Source organism: Malurus melanocephalus, unplaced genomic scaffold, assembly GCF_030028575.1.
Source record: "Malurus melanocephalus ecotype Western Australia unplaced genomic scaffold, MMel_1.1 scaffold_24, whole genome shotgun sequence".
Lineage (NCBI taxonomy): Eukaryota > Metazoa > Chordata > Aves > Passeriformes > Maluridae > Malurus > Malurus melanocephalus.
The window spans coordinates 128,768-151,615 of record NW_026623256.1 but is presented as its reverse complement, the minus strand read 5'-3'; the positions used below and the strand labels follow the sequence as shown (position 1 = coordinate 151,615).

At 57.6% G+C, this 22,848-nt stretch overlaps 1 protein-coding gene across 1 annotated transcript in view; it reads right to left on the bottom strand.

Moving 5' to 3' along the window:
* The window catches only part of CELSR3 (cadherin EGF LAG seven-pass G-type receptor 3), a 30,772-nt gene extending 7,930 nt beyond the window's left edge, over nucleotides 1-22,842 (bottom strand). The window contains exons 1-25 of the mRNA XM_057390227.1: nucleotides 20,073-22,842; nucleotides 13,952-14,584; nucleotides 12,166-12,388; nucleotides 11,681-11,796; nucleotides 11,233-11,321; nucleotides 10,637-10,794; nucleotides 10,296-10,459; nucleotides 9,710-9,835; nucleotides 9,365-9,534; nucleotides 8,943-9,128; nucleotides 8,692-8,802; nucleotides 8,267-8,435; nucleotides 7,880-8,021; nucleotides 7,575-7,695; nucleotides 7,091-7,274; nucleotides 6,904-7,005; nucleotides 4,604-4,698; nucleotides 3,744-3,953; nucleotides 3,110-3,293; nucleotides 2,489-2,638; nucleotides 2,012-2,192; nucleotides 1,553-1,720; nucleotides 1,002-1,128; nucleotides 607-813; nucleotides 325-499 (exon numbers count right to left, since the gene is read on the bottom strand). Of these exons, the coding sequence (XP_057246210.1) occupies nucleotides 325-499; nucleotides 607-813; nucleotides 1,002-1,128; nucleotides 1,553-1,720; nucleotides 2,012-2,192; nucleotides 2,489-2,638; nucleotides 3,110-3,293; nucleotides 3,744-3,953; nucleotides 4,604-4,698; nucleotides 6,904-7,005; nucleotides 7,091-7,274; nucleotides 7,575-7,695; nucleotides 7,880-8,021; nucleotides 8,267-8,435; nucleotides 8,692-8,802; nucleotides 8,943-9,128; nucleotides 9,365-9,534; nucleotides 9,710-9,835; nucleotides 10,296-10,459; nucleotides 10,637-10,794; nucleotides 11,233-11,321; nucleotides 11,681-11,796; nucleotides 12,166-12,388; nucleotides 13,952-14,584; nucleotides 20,073-22,719 (6,838 nt within the window). The 5' untranslated portion in view covers nucleotides 22,720-22,842. The remainder of the gene's footprint in view (nucleotides 1-324; nucleotides 500-606; nucleotides 814-1,001; nucleotides 1,129-1,552; nucleotides 1,721-2,011; nucleotides 2,193-2,488; nucleotides 2,639-3,109; nucleotides 3,294-3,743; nucleotides 3,954-4,603; nucleotides 4,699-6,903; nucleotides 7,006-7,090; nucleotides 7,275-7,574; nucleotides 7,696-7,879; nucleotides 8,022-8,266; nucleotides 8,436-8,691; nucleotides 8,803-8,942; nucleotides 9,129-9,364; nucleotides 9,535-9,709; nucleotides 9,836-10,295; nucleotides 10,460-10,636; nucleotides 10,795-11,232; nucleotides 11,322-11,680; nucleotides 11,797-12,165; nucleotides 12,389-13,951; nucleotides 14,585-20,072) is intronic.
* Nucleotides 22,843-22,848: the final 6 nt, after the last annotated feature.

Below are 22,848 nucleotides of genomic sequence, written 5' to 3'. Positions count from 1 at the left end.
CCACCACAGGTGGAAGGAGTCAGCACTGTGAGACTCAGCAAMAGGGACTTTATCTCCTTTTTCTCAGGTGTCCCTGACACAGCCCAGTCCAGRAGGCACTCCCTGCCAGCAGTGGGCCACCCAAGTAAGCAGGCTTGGGAAACCAGGAGACTTTTGACTACAAGTCCTGAGAAAATGTGCTGAGAAATTACTTCTCTCTTTCTGCCAGCACTGCTGACTGTGGCATCCTCAGCTCTCCACACTGGGTGAGTTGAGCAACATGAGGTGCTCAGGAGGCTGCTGAGAAGCTGGTTTGGGCATGGCTGTAGCACAAACAGCTCTTACCAGTGATGATGGCAGGCACTCCCCAGCCAATGGCGTAGTAGAAACGCATGGCCCCGAAGTTGATGTTGCGGGCTTCAGTCTGCATGCGGTAGATGTGGAGGCCCTGCACGAAGAGCCAGGCGAAGGTGGACAGGAAGAAGCAGTGGAGGAGGATGGCAATCACAGTGCAAAGAAACTGGGGAGACAAAAACCACTCAGAGATGGTCCCACTGTGCCAACACTAATGGCATCATCCACACCCCACCCTCACTGACAYGGGTGAGCTTGTTCAAGCCCACAGACCTGGTTCTCAGTGCGGTTGATACCCAGGAGAAAGAGCAGCTCAGAGAAGAAGAGGGTGACTGATATGTTGGAGTGAATGCCACGAGTGTTGGACTTGAGGCCTTTGAGGCAGGTCAGAAAGGAGAAGGTCAGTAGCAGAGACACCAAGGAGAGAGACACCAAGGAATAGGTGACAATTGCCAATGTCTCCAGGTCACCTTCCAATTGCTGCAATAGCAGAGAACCAAAGGGAAAAAGCAGAGTTACAGGCAGACACAGGAAGCTTGCAGAACTTTCAGACTGTACTTGTGCCCCACAAGGAATTTTCAGCCTGTGCCCAGGACATTTTCTGCCTGTGCTGGGACCCAGCAGCTAACAGCCCCACCATCACTCACAGCCGGTCAGGCTGAGGTTACCTCTCGGTGTGAGGTGTCCATCAAAACCCCAAAGGTGCCAAACTGGGAGCACTGGCAGTGGACGTGGGTGGTGTTTCGGTACACGAGCTCGCAGTCCCTGGCTGTCCAAAAGCCAGAGGGGTTGGWCCTGCAGCCACCAAAAAAGCAGAGTGCACTTAGGAGAGAAGACACAAAAGTGTGTGTGGGGAAGGAACTGCAGAGAAAAGGGGTGACTGACAAGGCCCTTCTGCCAGCAGATACAGCCGCAYTCATAGGCAGGAGTACTGGAGCCAGAGTGTGATGTGGCACTGAGGGAAATGGGTTACTGGTGGACTTGGCAGCGCTGGGTTAAYRGTTGRACTCAGTGATCTTAAAGGTCYTTACCAAACTAAATGATTCTATGACCCTGCTGTGCCCTCCCAGCAGAAACAAATCCCATGGAAGAGGGAAGGAATCCCCACATCCCAGGGATGCTCAGGCACACAGGCTGTCACAGACAGGGAAATGTGGGGAATGAGGAGGTGTGTGTGCAAAGCAACTCAAAGAAGGTGGCTGGGTCACRCTCGACTCACGGGTTGGAGTGGTTCCATTGGACACAGAGAGGTTTGCTCCTGTTGGTTGTCTCCAGCAGGTAAAATTCCAGCACGAGAGGGGTGTCCAAGGGTCCTTGCAGGAAGGTGTGATTGCTGAACACAGACACACTCACGATGGGGGAGTTCATCACAGGATTCTTGGGGAGCCTGCAAGGAGCAACAGAGCTCTAACACCATCTGCAGCTGCAAAGACCCCAGGGACTTCTTGGATGTCCTGCTCTGACATCTCAGAAGGAACAGCTCTGCCCAGTCCTCAAGGGGCTGGGAAAYGTGGCACAGAGCAGCACCAAGGTGGAGAATAGGCAGAACACTGAGAGACTGCCCGACTGGGAACAAACCCTTGACATTGCAGACAGTCTTGGCAAATGCCAGAAGGAACRGAACAGAGTCCAGCCAGCCCCTTCCTACTGGTGACAGTGCAAAGGGGAGAGGACGCACCTGACGCTGCGGCGATCCACCTGGTAGCGTGCAGGCAGCAGCCCCCCGAGGGTGCGGTACATGATGAGGATGACCACAGTGAGAGCGGGCTCGGGCTCTGGCAGTGCCTGCCTCGGGGAGGAGTTCTCCACAGTGTAGTTCCCTTCGCCCCCAGCCAGCGTGGGAACTGCTGTGGGGACAGCTGGGCACAGAAAGGGATGATGAGAACACACACACACACACACACACACACACACACACATACGCTGTCTTGAGGACAATGTGCAAGGCCACCAGGAGCATTTGGGATGTGGTGAAGTCTAAAGCTCAGGCTCCCAGGGTTGGCTCTTGGATCTCTGACAGAGCCAGGTCTCAGTGGGGTATTTGCAAATTAGATGGCTTTTAAAGGTCCCTTCCAACCCAAAYCACTCTATGATCCTACATTTCGCCTGCCACCCACCCATGTTGTTGTTCCTTGAGTGATGCTCACATGCTCACCTTCGGCTTTGGGAGGGCTCAGCACCGACAGTGGCAGCACAACGTGGGTGTGGGGGTCCCAGGCGGGCTGGCCCCGGAAGAGGCTGCTGTGGTAGCGAGGGTAGCGCCGGCGGATGTGCGAGTGGCTCTCCATGCGATCGATGCTCAGCACTGCGCAGGAGCAAGGCAGTGGAAATCAGGATGGACACCTGGAGAGAGCTGTGCTCCAGGACACCCCAGGGTTCAAATCCCTGGCAAAGGGACCATACRAGCCATAGGCTGGGTTGTGGCTATGCCCTGTGTTTGGGCATGACACAATATCTCAGTACCCTCAGCGCTCCTTCCCAGCCCAGATCCYTGCTCTGCCGTATGGCAGATTACTCCTGCAACCAAGGCCAGCTGCTTTTTCTCCAGAGACTGGGAAGCAACTGGGAGCAGGCAGCACACTCCTGGCCCTGCTGGCTCTTGGACGTCAGCTAGTCCAGGCAGGGAAGAGACCAGGACATCTCTTACAAACACCTCCTCATGTTTGAGAGAGTCACCAAGGACATTATCAGTACACTCCCTGAGAGAACAAAGTGTGATGGAGGAGTGTCTCTGCACCACCCCAACCAGCCCTGGCCCCAGCCAGCTCCTACTCACTGATGTTGGGGGTGACGACACCGACAGGGTTGAGGTAGGTGAGTTTCATGTTGCTGGCCAATGTGCCCGAGTAGTCCCGCAGCTGCTCCATGAGGCTGGCACTGCCGTGCTCCCCGTGTGGCAGCATGGCCCAGTGCTCCCGGTTCTCAGGTGCCAGCACGGAGCTGCCTGCACGCAGCAGGTTCTGAACAGAAGAGACATGAGGGCAGAGGGTGAGCATTGCTTTTGGGCCTCTCCTGACCACCCCCAAACTGCAGCACTGTGCTCTCTGCACAAAGGCTCTGGGAAAAGAGGTACTTTCTACTATRATGGTAGAAATGCTCATCAACCAATGCCCTACAGAGACATCTTCCCTGCACCCTTGCCATGAGGGACTTGCTAGCAGCAGTAAGACCTCCCTTTGCTTTCCTAGGCTGAGCAAACCCAGTTCTCTGTCTCTCCTCATCCACTCTTTGCTCCAGCCCTGACCATGCAGATGACCTCCATGTATATTGCTTCACTCACTGCTGGTGTGGACTGAGGAGCCCTGTGCTCCTGACAGGGTCCCACCACATCCCCAATCCCCTCAGAAACACAGGGTGGTTGCTAACAGAAGCAGCATCAGAAGCCACTGTGATGTGGGGGAAGGACTCACCTCRTTGAAGTGGGCATCCTGTGTGGCTGTCAGGCCAAAGCCCCGCTGCTGGCTCTCGAAGGCCATGAGGCGGGACAGCAGGCGGAAAGCAATGTGCACATCGTTGCCGAAGTAGTGGTCCATGTGGTCTGTCACAGCCCGMAGCCGGTGGGCCAGTTTCTTGGCTTCAATTGTGTTCAGCTCRGTCTTGTTCTTCTCCAAGCCCTCCAGCTGCCAGTGAGGAAGAAAGAGGGGGTTAAACAATTCAGCAGGTTCCTTACCAGGAAACTGGGATGCTGCAGGCCCTGCTGGACATGGAGATAATTTCTGAAGCCATGGCAGAAGCCATGGACACTCACAGTGGTCAGTCACTAGATCAGGGAGCACATGTGGCAGACAACCAGCCTCACAAAAAAATACCAGGGTCTGCACTGGCCCAGCTAACCCAGTGCTGTACACAACAGTTCCAAGGAGATGAAAGGACAGGGCAAGGCCCCAGCAGTACTTCCCTGGGAACTCTCCTGGCTTCAGTTTCAATTCAGCCTAGATGGCAAAATCTGGGGGCTACAGAGGTCCCATGGAGTAGACMTCCCACCAGCTTCAAACCACTCAGCCCTGCTCAGGGTTATTTATTTTCCTCTAAAACACTCTGGCAGGACACAGATAATTTCTGAGAGGGACACAGATTAAATGAAGCCAAGTAAACCTAAGCTCAGACCACTGCTCYCACAGGATGGGTTTTGGGGAAGGTGCTGAGCACTGTGGCAAGGCCCGCTCGTACTCCAGGCACTCCTCAGGAGCTGAGTGCTTTGAACTCTTGTCTGTGAGTCCTTTTTTTAGAGGGCTCTTCCACTGTAAAGATGCAGAGCTGAGAGGATTACCAGCAGGGACAGCTCCTTGAAGGCAGGTGAAGTGCAGTTGAAGAGATCTGGCTCCAGCCAGCCCTTCTCCTCATCACAGTGTCTGATGGCTGCACCTAAAACAAGAAGGAAAGGCTTATTGGAAATTCAGCACAGGATACACGGCTACCCTGCTGCATCCTCCCAGCGGGGATTCTCTGCACCAGCTAATCCCAAAGAGTGGCACTGGCAAGTGACAGGGAGGGYCTGTAACGCCCCAGGGTCACTGTCCTGCTTTGTATCAGTGCAACCCATTCTCCTCTTGGTCTGCAATATCTCAGCAAGCTCTCCCTCCCCCGCCTCCAGGAGCTGGGTGCCTGTGTGTGCTTTGGGGCTGCATTACACCAGGTGCCATTACACAGAACTGCAAGAAGATTAAGTGACTTGCAGGACTSAGGCTGGAAAAGCCCCAGGGGATGTGACTGTGTCCTTAGGCACAACTGACCCCAAGCTATGGAAGCCCAAGCAGCGCTGGGCATCCCTCAGCTGACAGCCTRCAATGCCTGCTGAGGTCCTCTTCTCTATACAGGGCAAAGCTGCTTCAGGAGCACAACAGCCCTGCTGGAAAACGAGCCCGAGATGAGCCCATACAGTCAAGGGGGATGGAGGAGTGGGATGGAGGACCCCAGTGTGGAGGATCCAGCAGTGTGGGCTCAGTATCCAGTGCCAGACCCCCAATCCGTGGCTGGAGCCTGAGCACTCATGCACATTCCAACACTGAATGGAATGAGRTGTCAACCACCACCAAAAATGCTGCTAAAGCCAGCACAGAGAAAAGTGTTCTCGGCTGGGAGTGCCACAACAAACACTTTGAGCAAGAGAAACGGGGGAATCCAGTGTACCCAGGACTGTGGAGCACATGTCAGGGCACAGGAGCCCATCYAGATGCCCATGGCTGGGGGAGGGTAGCAGTGAAGACAGGGAGAGAAAGCTTAGAGCAGACTCCAGCTGCTGCTCAGAAATGTCCCAGTGACAAGCGTGTCCCCTCCCACCACCTCCAGTCCCAAGCAGCCTTCCCAGCCACCCTTCTCCCAGCTGCAGAAGCACAGGGAACAGGAAGAACAAGTCTCCAGTACTGATGGCATTCCCCTTGTGCAGAACAGGAATTGATTCAGATGTAGATCTGGTTAGGATCTGACCCCCCAGTCCTTGTGCCTTCCCCTGCCAGCCAGGCAGAGGGAACAGGACCTTGTGCTGTGCCTGCCCATCAGTTCCTGCCCCTGTCCTGCCACCCCCTACTCAAACAATTTCCACTTCTTCCACCCCACAGCCACTCCTCCCTGGCCTCACCACCCATTGTTCACCAGCAGCTCCTTCCCCTCCCAGCCTAAGCAAGCGAGGAGCCAGCCAGGAGAGGCAGCATCCATCCCAGCCAGGGAGCAGAGCACACAGCCAGCCAGAGCTGACACTGCAGGCTCGGCACAGCGGGCGGCAGGGGCTGCATGCGGCTGCAGCTTGTGCTGGTTAGTGAGCTGGGAGCAGGGAACAGCGTGTAGGAGCACTGAGGCCAGGCAAAGCATTGGGAAGAGTCTTGGCAGCTCCAGAAGCAGCAGGGAAAGCGCAGGGGTGTGCAGGGTGCCAGGCAGGGAGCAGGGAGGGAAAGCCACGTGGTGCAGCCCTTAGAGCACAGGGTGAAGGAGATGGGAACAACCTTACCTGCACCCCTCAAGCCTGAGCACGGAGGGCGAGAGAACCGGGGAGAGAAGCGACAACAGTTAGGAGCCGAACCTGCCTCCTCCTGGGGCGAACGGCTGGAGAAGGACAGGGTTTGTATTGCCCCCTGGGCTCRCACTGCCCTCCACTCCCAGACACCYTGCTGACACCTTTTCTGTCACTGGACAGCTTTGCCTCCTCCAGCTCAGGATGCCAATTCCTACCCAACATTCACCTGACAGCACGCTGTGGCCTACTTCCCTTGCAGGGCACACGGGAATGGGGCTGCCAGAACCATAAGAAGGCACTGTGAGTGCTGTGCCAGGCCTGACCTCAGCCTCAACCCCAGAGAACCCAAAAAGCAGCAGGAAGAAGATGGAGACCAAGACTGAGGGAAAAGCACAGCCCCATGGCTRGGGCTGTACCCAACTTCAGTCCCATGGCCAGCACCCTCTGCTCTCTGCTCTTCCCCAGCCTACGGCATTTTCTCCTCCAACTTCCCTTTCCCAAACATCAAGTGCAGCTTGACGGGACTGGGTTAGCACAAGAACAGAGTGATATTGCCAGGGCTGCTACAGGACAGCCAGGCTGTCCCCTGCCCTCCCCTCCCCATCACATCCCCCACTCACCCAAGGAGCCTCTGGGACACAGCACTGCAGCTGAGAAGCCAAACTTGGTCTGGGGCCACCACACACCCGCCTTCAGGCTTTTGGGGCAGCCATCATAGAGCACTGTGGAGACACACCGGTCACAGGGCCAGGCCACCAACACCAAGCCCGGGACACCAGCTCCCCACACTCCTGTGCCCACACTCACCCTCGCAGCCACTGGGCGTCACCTCGGCGAAAGGGCTGTCACAGCTGTTGCACTGGCGGCCGATGACCCCAGGCCGGCAGTGGCACCGGCCCGTCTCCCTGTCACAGGAACGTGAGGTGGAGCCCACRGGGTAGCAGTCACAGGGCAGGCAGGTGTCACTGCCTCTGGGGCGGTAGTGGAAGTCCTGGGAGGAGATGGGGACAGTCACCAGAGAGCCCACTGGGACAGCAGCCAAGGCTGGCTGGGGAACCCCTGGAGCCACAGAAGGTCAAGGCTCTCCTGATTTGCCAGCACCCCACTGCCATCATCACCACGCTGGGGCAGAAGGGCCACTCAGAGGAGTTGAGCAGGGATCCAGCCCAGAACTGGGCACACAAAGCAGGGCTTGGGCAACTGCCAGGCCTTTGGAGGGGATGGCATCAAGAACGAACAGGGTTTCAGGCAAGCCATGGTCCATGTCCCCATTGGCACAGCCGCCCCTCACCTTGCAGTGGCACTGCCCGTTGGTTTTATTGCAGTCGGGGTCAAAGCCCTTGTTCACATCACAGTTACAGGGCCCGCAGCTGGGGTTACCCCACCAGCCCTTCGGACACTGCTGGTCCATCCTAGGGAGAGAAACACCTTTGATGTTACAACAACCAAATTCCCCCCACCTTGTCCTGCCTCCAGTGCAGCTGCTCAGCAGCTCCAAGGAGGCGGGTGGCATCGAGAGGTCCCTGGTTACATAGCCAGGATGAGAGGCCAGCATGGAGCCAGGCATGAAGGCCATGGTCCTGCCCAGTGTCTCACCTGTGCTCACAGTACTGCCCAAAAAAGTTCCCACTGCACTCGCACACGTAGCCCAGGGGTGAGCCTGGCTTGCGGCGACACACTGACTTGTTCTTGCAGGGGTTGAGGTGACACACATCCACACAGTCCCCTCCATAGTACCCTGAATTATGGACAGAGAGAACCATGTAAAGCAAGTACCTTCTCCTTTTGAGAGGTGCCACAGTACCAAAGGGAGCTCGGGAGGGATTCTGCCCTCCAGAAAAATTGATGAGTGTCTGAYAAGGATGTGACTTGCCCAAGGGATGGACAGGAGAGCAGTCACAGGTCAGCAGGAAGTCACAGGGGGAAAGGAGAAGATAAGCAGGCATGAAGAGCAGAGGAGTGGCAGGATGCTGCAGGTCCTACCTGGCTGGCAGACACAGGAGTAGCTCTGCCACTCATCCTTGCAGATGCTGTTGGCTGGGCAGGGGTTGGAGTCGCAGGGGCTTGGCACACTGCAGCCAGCCTCCACCCGCAGGGCATGGCTGGGCTTGGGCAGCACGGTCCCGGTTACACTGTCACCCAGTCGCACACCCTGCAGTGCAGGGGACAAACTCACAGTGAAGGTAGGACAGACACATGAGGCTCCAGTCCTCCTGCCCGCCACAAACCCACTGCAGCAGCCACTCCCCATCCCCACTACGTAAAGCTATCCCACAGCACCTCAGAGCCTTGAATGCCCAGAGTGACACCAGCAGGACAGATGCTGGCAGCAGTTGCCAGACTTGTGTTTCCAACTCTCCACATTAACAAACCCGTTGAAAAGGGAAGGCTCAGAGCAATGGACTCACCTGTATGCAGCCCCTCAGCCCATTCTGCACCTCGCCAGAGCCCAGGACTCCCCCCACATGCAGGTGTTTCACCTTCAGGCCGTGTAGCTCATTTCCCACAACCACCGTGTCCTGCAGAAGGGAAGGGAGTAACGCGAGGCAATRGGCACCAGCCCCGTCCCACCCTCTCTGGGGATGCAGAGGCACAGCCTGTGCTTGCCAAGCAGCCCCACAGCTCCTGTCCTGGTGCYGGGGTCTTAAGCAGCACCTACCTGGTAGAGCCCGAAGTCCAGGGTGAGTGTGATGACGTAGCGTGAGTCTCGCCCGCTGTGGACATCCCKCAGCTCCAGCTGGAGGTCGTGCCACTTGCCATCACTGAGCTGCAGCTGGTCCAGGAGGAGGCTGGTGCTGCGCCCGGAGCCCCGGCTCACCATGAAGGAGAGCAGGCCCCCAACCAGCTGCAGAGAGGGAGCAGCAACACCAGCAGTGAGCAAAGACCTCACCAACTCTGGCTGCTTCCAGCCTATCCCACATCAGAGCAGGGGAAGGGAAATTTATCCCTGCTAATGCCTCTCCCCACAACTACTCTGTGCTCGGGATGGAGCCAGCAGGGAGGACAGGGATCCCCTGCTCTCCTGGGGCAGACAGCAGCAGAGGCTGGGCTGTGGTGCTGTGGCTGAGGCTGTGGCCATACCTGGCAGAGCAGGGTGGTGTACTGGCCCGCRTGGGCCTGCAGAAGCACCCCATCCTGCTGGCGTGTCCGAAATGCCAGCCCCAGGTACCACGGCACCGAGATCTTCACRTCTGTCTTGAAGTCCCAGGTCAGGACACTGTTGCCCTGAAAATAGTGGGCATGGTGCATGGCTGGAAAGGAAAGTGGAGGTGAGGACAAGGGATGGGCACTTCACAGGGAGCACTAGATGCAGGGACAGCAGATTTAGTTCATCTCACACAGACCCATTACTCTGCTTCCACAGCAACCCCAGCACAGCCGTGCACACACCCACCCTGCCTATGCCAGCCGTGCCCACTCACTCACCATGGCGGCAATCTTTGCCCCCAAAGCCAACAGGACAGAGGCAGGAGTAGGTCCCCCAGCTGACAGAGCAGGTGCCACCGTTCTTGCAGGGGCTGGAGTCGCAAAACGTGTGCTTGGCATGACAACCTGGAGGTATCAAAGCCACCTCTATCAGCCCCAACCAGCTCACCACCTCTGCCAGCCCACACAGAAAGGCACCACTGCCCACAGGCCTTTTCCCTGGCTGGCAGAGGGGCAACYCAGCTGCTCAGTCTCTCCACACAGACTCTGCCTGCTCAGGGATGAGGGACAAGGCTATTGCAGTTCCTTGTACCAGACCAAATACATTGGAGAGCTGGACTGATGATCTAGCATCTCCCAGATCAGCCAGCTCTACATGCTCTGCACTTGGGATCAGGGGATATTCCCGGAACATTAGCTGAAGTGGGCATTGGATCATTTAGGGACACCTGAAGGCCTTATTGTCCAGTGAGAAGCCACTCAGCTCCAGCTGTGGTGCCATGATGCTGTTACAGCCCAGCAGCACTGCTGCGTGAGGAGAAGCAATGCCCACAGCAGGGACTGGCAGGAGCAGAGGCACTGGTACCTGCAGCAGTTCCGTTGTTGGCGATGTAGGAGGCCAGGTCGATGCGTTTGCTGTCGATGAACAGGTCTCTCATGCATCCCACAAAGTCCCGGTGAGTGATGGGGAAGTTTTCCGGCAGGTTGGGGACCCCYCCAAGGAGCAAAGGACCTGTAAGGTCCAGGGACCTACAGGATCAGAAGCCCAGGGCTTTAAGCAACCTCACACTTGCCCAGCCAGCTCCCCAGTACAAGAGGCTGGGAAGCAGACATCCTCAAGGACAGGCACACACAGCCAAGATCCCAGATGTGAAGGCCTGGCCCCTCAGAGGACTCTCCCCACTGCAGCATTTCCAAGGAACTCACTTTTTCGAGCTGGTCTGCACACCTTCTGCAGCACAGGAGTAGTTTCCAATCTCACTGCCGAACTGCAAGGCCACTGAGGCATCACATTCATCTATTGTCAGGATGGCCACCTTGTCCTTGGAGGGGCCCTGCACCACCCCCAGGGTGCTGACCTTGGGCTGAAAGCAAACGCAGGGCTGGCTGTCAGCAGCACACATGCAGGGCTGTCAGCAGCACACATGCCCCAGAGCCAAGCACCCAATGGCTCACACAAGAGCAAGGAAAGGCCTGAGCATGGCCCGGGCTCAGCTGTGCTCCTGGAGGTGTGAGAATGCGGGAAGAACACCTAAGGCTCTAACAAGCAGCACCAGAGAGGGACACGGGCAAGGACTCTGCATGGAGCACATTCCTGCAGCCACCAGGTGATGAACTGAATGTCAATCTACCCCTGTAGCCAGCTGTCTGCTCTACTGCATCCATCCCTAAGGRCTGAAAACCTCCTCTACCCTCTCTCCAGAGCCCCTGCCATGGCACAGAGCCAGAGAACAGGAAAGCCAGAGCCACTCATTTGTGGGGAGAGAGCGCCTGCGTGTTGGGGACAGCTGGGGCACACGTACCTTGTTGTAGTAGYGGAGCTGCAGCGTGTGCCACTGCCCATCACTCACACCCCCAGGCACGTAGGGGCTCACCACTGTGCTGGACTCTCCTGAGGAGACAGGATAATGGCAGGCTGAGGGAAGYTGGACAGCCCTCAGACATTCCCACCCTTCCTGAGGCACCAAACCCAGCATGCTGCTCATAGTGACACAACAAGACACAACAGCAGCAGAGATAGCAAGACGGTTTGTCCTGGTTTGTGCTCACAAGCCACACTCCTAAGCCCAGGGAGAGTCCCAAGACACACAGCTCATCCCTGCGCTGTCTGCTGATGTTCACCAACACTTCTCAACCCTGCTTCCCTTAGCACAGGCTCCATCCAGGGCAGCACTCAGCTCTCCCCATTCAGCACAGGCCTTCTCACAGCTCCCATGACACAGATCCCACAACARGCAGGGTCAGGCATACCTGTGGAATATTTCAGCTGGACCTGCCCCTGGATGATCTCCACTGCCAGGAAGTCATGCCTCTCGTTCAAGCGCCCATTGTAGAGCAGGAGGCCACCGGGCTCCACAGTGCTGAACCTGGGGCAGGGGGGGAAGGAGGGCAGGGTGTGTGCAAGGAGCACAGGAAAATCCCCTCTCTCCCATGGCAGGCAGCAGGATCCCAGCACAGGGACACTGAGACCCGAGCATGGGGACCTGGCAYGGAGGCAGAAAGCTGGCAGCAGGGAAGGGCAGAGGCACCGCAGGAAGGGATGAGCTGGTGTCAGTGCAGATTTAGAGCCCTTTGGCTAAAGGTGCCAGGGCAGCCCCATGGGGAAGCAAAGCCAGTAACACAGGGGTCTGGAGAGCACCAGCCAATTCCTGGATTGGCCCAGCRTGCACAAGAGCCACCAGAGCAGGGCCAGGTGAACTGAGGATGCTGTGCAGCGGAGGAAAGAGAGAACTCACGAGAGGGCGAGGGTGAGGTGGAAGCGCTGGCGCAGGCCCCGGAACATGATGAAGGAGCGCGGTGGGAAGGAGCGCGTGGACACCTCGCAGAAGGGCGGCTCGAAGGCGCCCGCCGGGCACTGGCAGCGGAAGCCGCCGTCGGCGCCGTTGGTGCAGGTGCCACCGTTGCGGCACACGCCGGGCACGCACCGCCCCGCACGGCTGTCCACTTCACAGTTCTCGCCTGCGGGAGCAAGGACACAGGCTTGGGACATGGACATGGCAGCCACCCACGTGCTCCTGGTCCTGGGAATGCAGACCTCAGCCTGGATTYGGGACAGGGCAGCTGAAGGGAAGGAGTCTGTGGAGCAGCCGGGGGCCACTGAAGGCTATGACAACTCCAGTGTTACCCAGGTGTTCCCTATGGTAGCCAGTGAGCCAGCRACCACTGCCAGCCCTGCACGAGCCACTGGGCTGCACGTGATGCCAGCTCTGGCTGAATGGACAAGTTTGAATCCAGCTGGCATGGGAACGGGACAGGAGGGCACTGGCCACAGCTGGGCTGCACAGTTCTAWGGATGGAGAGGCAAACCAAGGGAAGTCCTGGTAATGCTGAGAGTGCTTCCTTGGGCCCTGCCACCACAGAGACTGGGGACAGGCATCTCAGTCCTGTCTCCATGGTGTGGGGACAACCCAGTGCCACTGAGTTCCCTTGTCAATAGCTGTAAAAGTACCACCCACAGCACCAGGACCCTCCAAAACCTGCATGCAGAAGAAAAAGCCACGTGGGAAACAGCCACATGAGGGACAACAGATACCCTGGCACCTTGCTGGCATGAGTAACAGGGACACCCCAKGTCTGTCAGCCCCTTTTCCTGTGCTATCCCCACAGCACCCAGGGCACCACTCAGCTGCAGTCTTACGCCCCGGGCCCTGCTCCCATTACTTGCTCTGTGATACGCAAGGAGGATGAGGAGACAGCATGAAGTGACAGGCAAATGAGCTCATTAACCCTTCTGCTAATGGCTGTTCACGCTTCAAATGCCGGGGGTTAATTACCACTGACTCTGCTTATCTCACCAGGAGCCACCGACAGGAGAGCTCCAGGCAGCCATCTGCCGCCACGCTCCCTCCTGGCAGTGAGAGCAAGGCAGGGAATCCCTCCTCAGCAGCCACTGGCCACCTCCCTTCATCCCCAGTTGCCAGTTCTCCACAGCCTGTTGGGAACTCGTGGCARCAAGACACTGGCTGGTCTGTGAATTCCCCCCCACCCCGCTGTTAGGACCAGATCTGCCTGGATCAGATCMTGCCTGCTGGGGCACCCAGGCCCAGCCTCCCCTTCTGTTCTGGGTGGGCTGTGGCTCAGCCACTGCACACAGGGCCAGCGTAGCTCCACAARTCTGCCAGACCAGCTAAAGACTGGCACCGGCTGAAACCAGCAGACAGACTCCAGTGGTCCAGAATCCGTCATACTCCCAGCATGGAGCACAGCAGAGAAACCTCCTGCGCCCCAGCCTAGCACAAGCCAGCTTAGCCCTCCTGTTCTGTGAAAAGGGGTGGGAAGTGATGGCCAGGGGCCCCAAGAGTCCTCCATGCCAACTCCCTACAAAACAGATTTCTATGGCAACCTCAGCCCTGCACATGCAGCACCATGGAAACACGGAGAGCTGGGAGCAGAGCTGGACCTCTGTGGGCACAGAGAGGCTCTGACACCCACTGCCCTGCTGGGAAGGGCACCTGCCATGGTGACAGCAATGCCAAGGGACCCGCCCACCTGTCCCCGCAGGGCCCCAGCCCCAGCACTCACCGCTGAAGTGCTGGCGGCACACGCAGGTGTACCCGCCCTCCTTGCGCGTGCAGATGCCACCGTTCAGGCAGGGGTTGGAGTAGCAGAGGTTGATCTCTGTTTCACAGTAGTCCCCGGTGAAGCCCTGGGGACAGCGGCACCGCAGGCCGGCGATGGGGTGGATGGGTCGAAAGAGGGTGGAGGGCGAGGCGATGAAYGGGGCGGAGCTGTCGAACTTGAGCACGGAGATGCACTTCATGTAGTTCTGGCAGGGCTCCCGCAGGCACACGTTGTCGTCGAACGGCAGCACCTCCAGCATGGAGGCGCCCGTCAGCGCCATGCGCTTCATGTACAGCTGCTCCTGCAGCTCCTCCGAGCTGAAGTAGCGCCCGCCCCGCGGCGCCAGCGCCGAGAAGCTGACGTTGAGCACCGTGCCGCCCACGTCCGTGTCGTTCTGGATGTTGAAGATGAAGATGTCCTCCTTGGGCGTCGCAAGCACGGTGGCCACTCCTTCCAGGAAGGTGGACAGCAGCGGGGAGAGGAAGCGCTCCTGCCACATGTTCTCCAGCCGCACCGTGATGCTGTTGGCCAGCATGTCCTCCGTGATGATGATCACCCGCAGCACGCACTGGGCCGTCACGCTGTGGATCCCGTCTGTYGGAGGGAACAGGGACACGCTGCAGGTCTCTGCCTGCTGCTCAGAGGGTCTCCTCCCTCCCACCCCAGGGCAGAGCCCTGCACCCTGTGTGGCCCCCAACAAGCTAAGGAAGCTTGCAGCCACAGCCCCAGAGGCTAGCAGGGGGGCCACCTGCGATGGAGGGGGTGTGGACAGTGTAGCTGCACCTTCTCCATCACATCAGGCTCTCCACTGAGAGAGCTCTCAGACTTTTTCCTTGTCCTGGATCTCGGCAGCAAACTGAGCTCTCAGGAACAAAGGTGCTCAGRAACAGAAGGAAGTCCCAGCAGGAGGTTTGGCAAACACAGGAGCTGATGCCAGGGCCTGGGGTGTTTTGCTTCCCTGCTGTGCCCTGTCTGCCTCCCCCATGCTGCCTTTCCCAGCGCTCTCCTCCTGCCATTTCCTTCCTCTCTCCTCCAGGCTCTCCCAGGCTTTTGTGCTGGTCTCCCAGCTTCCCCCCTTCTCACCATCTGCTCCACATCCTCCCTCAGCCCATCTCTGGTTTGTTTAATTCTCTTTAATCTCTACATTCCTTGGAAACAAACTCCTTCCCTTTGGGATCCCGCACCACACGATCTCCCAGGCAGGAGGAGAGGAGCATGCAGGGACACTCTGAGTTCTCTCCCAGGACYTTGGCCAGCAGCAGCAGCTCGCCCAGCCCACATCAGCCGCACTCCCAGCCAGAGGCTCAGGCTGCAGGGGCACAGGCAGCACAGCGCAGCCCAAGGGGGCAGTGGGGCAGCTTCCACCCCGACAGCTCTGTGATCATGGACACCTGCCTCACCCCACCTACCCAGCTCCCAGAGATCCAATAGATCTTGACACCCCAGGACACCCCAGACACCTCTGCCAGCAGCTTTGGCTGGGGCAACCAGGTGGGATCAGCCTGTCTGACCCCCAGGAGGATGCCTCCTCTCAACTGCTCCTCTCCTTCTGGGCCTGCAGCACAGGCTCCAGCAGGCAGACCCAGGTTTCAGCATGGCAAAGCAAGACTGCCAACCCTGGTGGCCCCAGAAATGCTCGATGGGGCTCATCAAGACCCTCACTGCCCCTGAAATAAGGCAATCCATCTTCCAACCCATTGCCAGCGCCCCAGCACAGGTGCCCCATTGGCATCAGCAGCATACAGCTGTTGTCTGTTGCTCTGATCTCACCCCACACTCACCCGAGWGCCTCAAACCCCCACATTTCCTTGGAAACCTGGCTCTCCTGGCTCTCCATCATCACACCAAGACAATATTTACATCAGTACCTCTCAACGGTGACTCCCAGGACTAATCCTGGATCCCAAGCATTGCTGTAACCTCCCCTATGTGAATCACCTCCTCCAGCCCAGTGCAAGGAGGTACGAGGGGCAGAGGCTTCCTGGCACCTCCCTCAGCCCCAGCCCTGACACAGGGTACAAATGGCAGCCTCTCATCCCTCATCCAAGCCCCAGCTCCAAGCCTCATGTACCAAGCTGCCTTTACTGCTCCTCTCTTCCCATGGCTACTGCACTGAAAAGCCTTTTGATTTCCCTCAACCCCRTTTGAAGTGCGCAGTGCAGGAGGATTTACAAATTGAAACATCTCCCTTTCTTCCACTTCTCTCTTCTGCTCTTCAGAAGGTGAAAGCTTTCTGGTGACCCTGCAAATTCCGGCGCAAGCAGCAGCGGGACTGGTGCTCTGGAGATAAGGCTGGCTGCAGGATGGGGAGCAGCGTGCCAGGAGCTAATCTCCTGGAGCAAAGCTTCTCTCTGAAGTTAAACTGCTCCCACCTCACATGGAAGCAAGGTGAGAACGCTCCCCTCTGGGTGACACCCTGCCCACTCTGGCACAGAGGGCAGCACGAGCAGCAGCGACAGAACAGCTCCACCCAGCACCCGGCTGGACACGCCGAGGATTTAGACCTGTCTGGGCTCAGTGTAAGGAACTGGCATCATCACCTGCATTCCCCAAGGCAGAATCTCTCTGCAAGAGGCTCAGGGGGTAGCGAGATCACCCAGAYCTTGGGGGCAGGAGTGAGGGGAAAGCCACAAGCCACACTGGGCATAAGATGCTTCCCAAGTTACCATCAGCTTGGCATCACTCCCCGAGGAACCACCTGGGAGACAGCACCCCAGGATACCATGACTTTGACACCAGCTCTTCTCTCAGCACACAGCTGGGTCATGTCYCAGCTCCCTCTCCTCTCCCTTTGTCCCCTCCTTGCAGTTGGTTAAGGTAAGCATGAGCTCAGTGTGAGCCCAGCTCCCTCCCCTCTCCCCTCCTCTCTTCAGTGCATAGCTCACCCAGAAACAGCCATGAGGCCCTGGGGACAGCTCTCACACTCCCCAAGGGCTGCTCAGAGTCTGGCAATTGCCAGGCAGACATCTGCCTGATTTATGGCTGCTATGAGGCCTTGGCTGATATGATACTGAGTCCTGGGCAGGCTGGAGACCAGCAATGCCTCCCTGGAGCAAGGAGCCTGTGCCTGGGGAAGAAAGTGAGCTGGAGGATACCTGATACCTTTGGAATTGCCCAGTTCACAGCAGAAAAGCCAAGCAGCCCTTTCCCAGTTCCCCAGAGCAACCTGGAGCCAGGCCTGGCCCCAGAGCCCTCCTCAGTAAGCTCCCCTGTAACCCTGTCCCACCTCAGCATCACATCCATGGCTGTCTCCCACCTCAGCTCCGTTCAAAAGGAAGCAGATGGTTAAGAGAATGACCTGCTGCAAATGGGGAAAGAAAAAACATAAAGCTACCAGAAGAAAGCCCAAAGCTGGCTGGAGGCACTGACCCCCCATGGGAGGCATTTTAATCACGAATGCTCAGCCTTTCTGATTAAATCCTGTGGCTGGAGAGCTGGTGCCTGGTGAATATTCATGCAGCAGAGTGAAGAGTCCTAGAATGGAGCAAGGAAAAGGGACAAGGGGCTCTAACCTTCATGCTGGACAACACTGGGCCATKGTGTTTGCAATTACAAGACTGACAATTACCAGTTTCAAAYGTATCAAAGCTAAAGAAGAGCTGCMTGTCCTCTTCTGAGTKGCAGYAGTAATGTCCAAGAGAGCAATTCTGACTGCAATGGCCACCCCAGAGACAGCAAGGGTGTCCTGGGGACAGACAGGGTGGCTTTCATGTTTGCAGCTAAGAAGCTGTAAAACATGTCCAGACAGAGAAGTGAGGAAAGGAGACAGGCATGGATATGGTGAACATTCCTCACCACTGCTGAAGGGCTTTGGCAGACCTCTCAACATTTTGATGATACTTTACCAGTTAAGAGGTCTTGGAAGTAAATCAGGGTCCCGTCACCCAGAACAGAGGATGAATGTCACTCTCCTGCAGCTGAGTCTCCACCCTTGCCAGGCTCAGAGAAACCAGTCTGAAATGGTTTAAAGTCAGAATGATATCAGTCTCCTACGCTGCCCTGATTTCACAGTGCTGCTGGCCATGGACACTGCTCCTCCACCCTGCTGTCCTGCAAACTCTGCAGCCAAGAGCAGATATTAGCACCCAGAGGTGTAGACACACCTACGAGATCAGTTTTGAGCCCCACTGGAAAGGCACTGGTTTGTGATGGCCCAAGTCCTCTGCCTCCTACAAGGGTCTGAGGTAAGAAAACACACAGCTCACAGGCAGGCAAAAAGGGCCCTTGCTCTGTGCCATAGGGGAATCCAGCCTGCCTCAAACACCCCATAAAGGCAGGAAAGCCACTCCCTCCCAGGAGCCGACCCTTGCAGGGTCACCACCCCGGTACTATTGCTGCCTTCTGGCAGCAGGAAGGTGTTCGGGCAAGGCACAGTGTCCGGGGCAGACAATGCAGCCGGGTCTGAATGTCCTGAATGCCAGCTCTGCGAACCCACCCTCTCTCTGCACACCGCGACAGCATGGGACCGGCASAGCTGCCAGCTGGGCGGGGGGCTTCCAACAACAAAGACTGARAAACCTAACTAGCCTTCCACCTCCACAGCCACTATCAAAGCCAACAAAAGGCCGTTTCCCAGCGTCTCACTTCCCTCCCCTGAACGGCTCTTCCCCTTCCATCTTCTCCCCTCCTACATGAGCACACCTCTCCCATTCTCCCTTCCCGCTGGAAGATGACGACATTCTAATTGCAAGGGCCCCCTTGCCGCGAGGCGGCTCGATACAGGACTTCAGGACGTGATTGTCTCCTGCCTTTGTGCAGGGTTAAGTGTGTGAGGAGGCAGGGCTTGCATAAACACACCAGGGCAGAAGCTGGAGAGGTCAAAACCACCCCCTCCTCGTCCAGCGACGGGCATGTGTGCGCCTGCAGCCGCTCTCGGCCAGCCCTGCGGCTACAATTAGCCCCCACAGAGCCCCAGCCCACTGCCGGGCTGGTGCTGCTCACGCAGGGCTGCCTTGAACAGGTCTCCTTTCAAAGCCCTCGCTCCATCTTTTGAAAGAGATCCTCACAGAATAAGCCAGATCGAGAGAGTTAAAAGGGAAGGCAGCTGGTAACTGACGGTCAGGGGAGCAGCACGATTTAGAGTACAGCTCCCCAGGCACTCCTGGCAATCCCTCCAGAGAAGGCTCTTGCTCTCCATCCCCCGGAGCTGCCGCATGGTTCAGCGATGGACAGATGCCTCCATTTCAGACCATGCATCCGCCTGCTAAGAAAGGCTGGTGGAGAAGGCAAAGCTCAGGGAGCTCCAGGTCCAAACCCTGCTCACTCACCGGCAAGCCCCTAGGTCCATCTTTGTCCTGTCTAGCTGGGCTAGAGGGGATGCCAGCACTCCACAAAGCCACCCCTAACTACTGCTAGCATCTGCATTTGGATACTCCAGCAACACACACGATGCAAGAGTACCGGACACTTGGCTCAGGTTTGTCACAGCTGTTTCCCCCAGCATTTCGCTGGCTGCAGAAAGGTGGTRCCGGGCTTTAGAAGCCGGTCCACAAAGCACAGGTGCTGGCAGGTACCACAGCTAGAATCCGGACTGAACTGTTTGGTACTGGCACATGGGAGTTCAAGAGGGCTCCTTCTACATTGAGCTCAGTCCCTCCCTCCCTCTTGCGCGGAGCCAGGGAAGCGCTCAGTCCCGGCAGCGAGCAGAGCCACCCGGACTTGAGAGCAAAGCAGTGTACCAGCCCCCGGGCCAGCAGCCTGGCCATCCTGGGAACCACCTTTTAGTCGGGCCAGCACGCTATGGCACACAACACAGACAGCCTGGCTGGCCACAGCACCTCCAAAGGTGCCTCACTAGCAGCTAGAGGCGATCTCAGAGCTCGGTAACGGTGCTTTGTTCTTGSAGACCATCTCCTGCCTTTGCCCCTGTACAGAGCACTGCTCGACAGCCTGTCCCCCRTGCCACCCTTCACACCACTCCACTCCACGCCCTTCACACATTCCCCGACTAGATGGGACTCCCAATCCAAATCTTGTTACCAGTCCCCAACCCACCCCCAATGCACAACAGGCTGCCCCAGGGGGACCTTGCAGATCCCCCCGAAGGTACTRCACTGAAGGTTTAATGATTTTCACTCCCTACCTGTGACAGTCACCAGCATGGAGGCCACAAGCGGACGGTTGTTGTCCAGCTTACGGCTCAGCCTCAGCTCCCCGCTCGATTGATTTACAATCAACAAGTGCAGCTCATTTCCCCGCTCAAAGGTGTAGAAGAGGCGGTCAGATGCATCTGGGTCATATGCTGGGACCTTCCCTATGACCCCTGAGGGGAAGGTGTTGGACTTATTGGACACGTAGTTATTGAACAGGATTTGRAAGTTCTTCAGAACGGGGCTGTTGTCATTCTGGTCAATCAGTTTGATGTGGACTGTAGCTCTGCTGACCAGAGGGGCAGAGGTGGCCTGCACTACAATCACATACTCGGCTTTTGTCTCATAATCCAAGTCTATCAAGGCTGTGAGCTCCCCAGAAAAGATGTCCATCTGGAATATCTCAGGGATGTTGCCTTCCACAATTTGGTACATGATCTGGGCATTGGGTCCCTCATCTGGGTCAACAGCTGTGATTTGGGCCACCACAGAGCCTACRATGCTGTTCTCCTTTACCAAGACCTCAAACTCTTCAGCAGGAAAGACAGGGGCGTTGTCATTCACATCCTGGATGGTAACCTGGATGTGGACAGGAGTTCGCTGAGCGGGGATGCCCCTGTCCACAGCGTAGGCAGTGAGTTCATAGACAGGAACGTTTTCGCGGTCCAGCCTGCGCACGGTGCGAATGATCCCCGACGTGGGCTCTATGGTGAAGTCTCCATCCCCATCCTCCCCATTCTGGAAGGTGTACTGCACTCGCCCGTTGGTGTGGGCATCCCGGTCGGTGGCAGAGATCTGCAGCACGCTGGTGAAGGGAGGTGCGTCCTCAGAGATCATGCCCTGGTAATGAGGGCTGACAAACTGTGGGGCGTTGTCATTAACGTCATTCACCATGATTTCAACATATGTGGTGTCCGCCTTCTGGGGGATCCCATTGTCCTTGGCAGTGATAGCCAACGTATAYGTCACCTGGTCCTCATAGTCCAGCTCTGCCTGGAGAGTGATGGCCCCAGAATCTGGATCAATGCGAAACTGAGGGACRTTATCTTCCAGGTAGTACGTGATGCGGGCGTTCTCCCCCACGTCATCGTCTGTGGCGCTGATCACCACCACGGTGCTGCCCACAGGCCGGTCCTCGTTGATGCTCACAGAGTAATGGGCACTCTGGAACACAGGCCGGTGCGTGTTGGCATCGGTGATGTTGATGTGGACGTGGCAGTTGTCACGCAGGGTGCGATCAGAGGCTGTCACGGTGAGCACATAGCGCCTCTCCTGCTTGTAGTCCAGTGGCAGAGACAGAGTGATGAGCCCYGTGCCACCTTGCGTGCTGATGGAGAAGCGGTTCCGTGTGTTGCCTCCTGTGATCTGGTAGGTGAYGGCGCTGTTGACATCCCGGTCGATTGCCGTGACACTGAGGACACTGGTCCCCACAGCTGCGTCCTCGTTCAGGCGGATGAAATATTCCTTCTGGGTGAATTCGGGGCGGTTGTCGTTGACATCCATGATAGTAATGGTGACGCTGGCCGAGGCGGATAAAGATGGAGAGCCATGGTCGTGAGCCTCTACCCCAAAAAAATAGTGCTCGACTGACTCCCGATCCAAGGGCCCACTGACCGTGATCCACCCCGTGGCACTGTTCACCACAAARGGCGTATCAGCCGAGACCCCTGTCAGTTTGTACTCCAGACGCGAGTTCTCGCCGTAATCTGCATCCACGGCCTGGATATGGATGACAGAGTGGCCAAGGGGAGCATTCTCCAGGACAGAGATTTGAAAAGGGGTGCTGACAAAAATGGGGGCATGGTCATTGATGTCCACTACTTGGATGCTGGCCATGCCAGTGTTGTTAGAAAGAGGAGGACGCCCCGCATCCTGAGCCCGGATCCTCAGGGCGTACTCCCGCTCCACCTCAAAATCCAGTGGGGCCACCACCTGTATTTCCCCAGTGACACTGTCGATGGAGAACTGGCCCCGACTGTTCCCACTGATGATATTGTAGTGCACCAGCGCATTGTTGTCCTTGTCCAGGTCTGTGGCGGTGACGCGCAGGATCTCGGTGTGGGGCCGTATATCCTCCCTCACCTGGACGATGTAGCGTTTCTCGCTGAACTGAGGAATGTTGTCATTCTCATCAAGGACCGTGATGTAGACCTTGACGGTGGCGGAGCGGGGCCCTGGCTCCCTGCCCTGGTCATTGGCTTCCACCACCAGGGAGTACTTCTCCATCTTCTCCCTGTCCACCGGCCCACTGGTAGTGATGAGGCCGGAGCGGGGATCGATCTCAAATACATTATGGGCCGCCCGTTCATTGACAAAGCGGTAGCGGATGTTGGCATTGGGCGGGGAGTCGACATCGGTGGCCCGCAGCTGCAGAATGGGGTATCCCTCCTCCACGTTCTCCCGGATGGTCTCCCGGTACTCGCCCTGCTCGAACACGGGGTCGTGGTCATTGCGGTCAGCCACGGAGATGGCCACCATGGTGGTGGCGGAGAGCCGGGGTGTCCCGTGGTCGGTGGCCGTCACTCGGAAGTAGTGCAGGTCCATGCTCTCGCGGTCCAGGGCCTGGGTGGTGGAGATGAGCCCGGCCCGCGGGTCGATGCTGAAGAGCTCCAGCGAGCGGCTGTTCATCAGCGCGTCCATGGAGTACACCAGCCGTCCCGCCTCGCCCCCGTCGGGGTCCTGGGCCGCCACCGCCACCACCGCCGTCCCCGCCGGCTGGTTCTCCGCCACCTCCGCCTGGTAGTTGTACTGGGGGAACAGCGGGTGGCG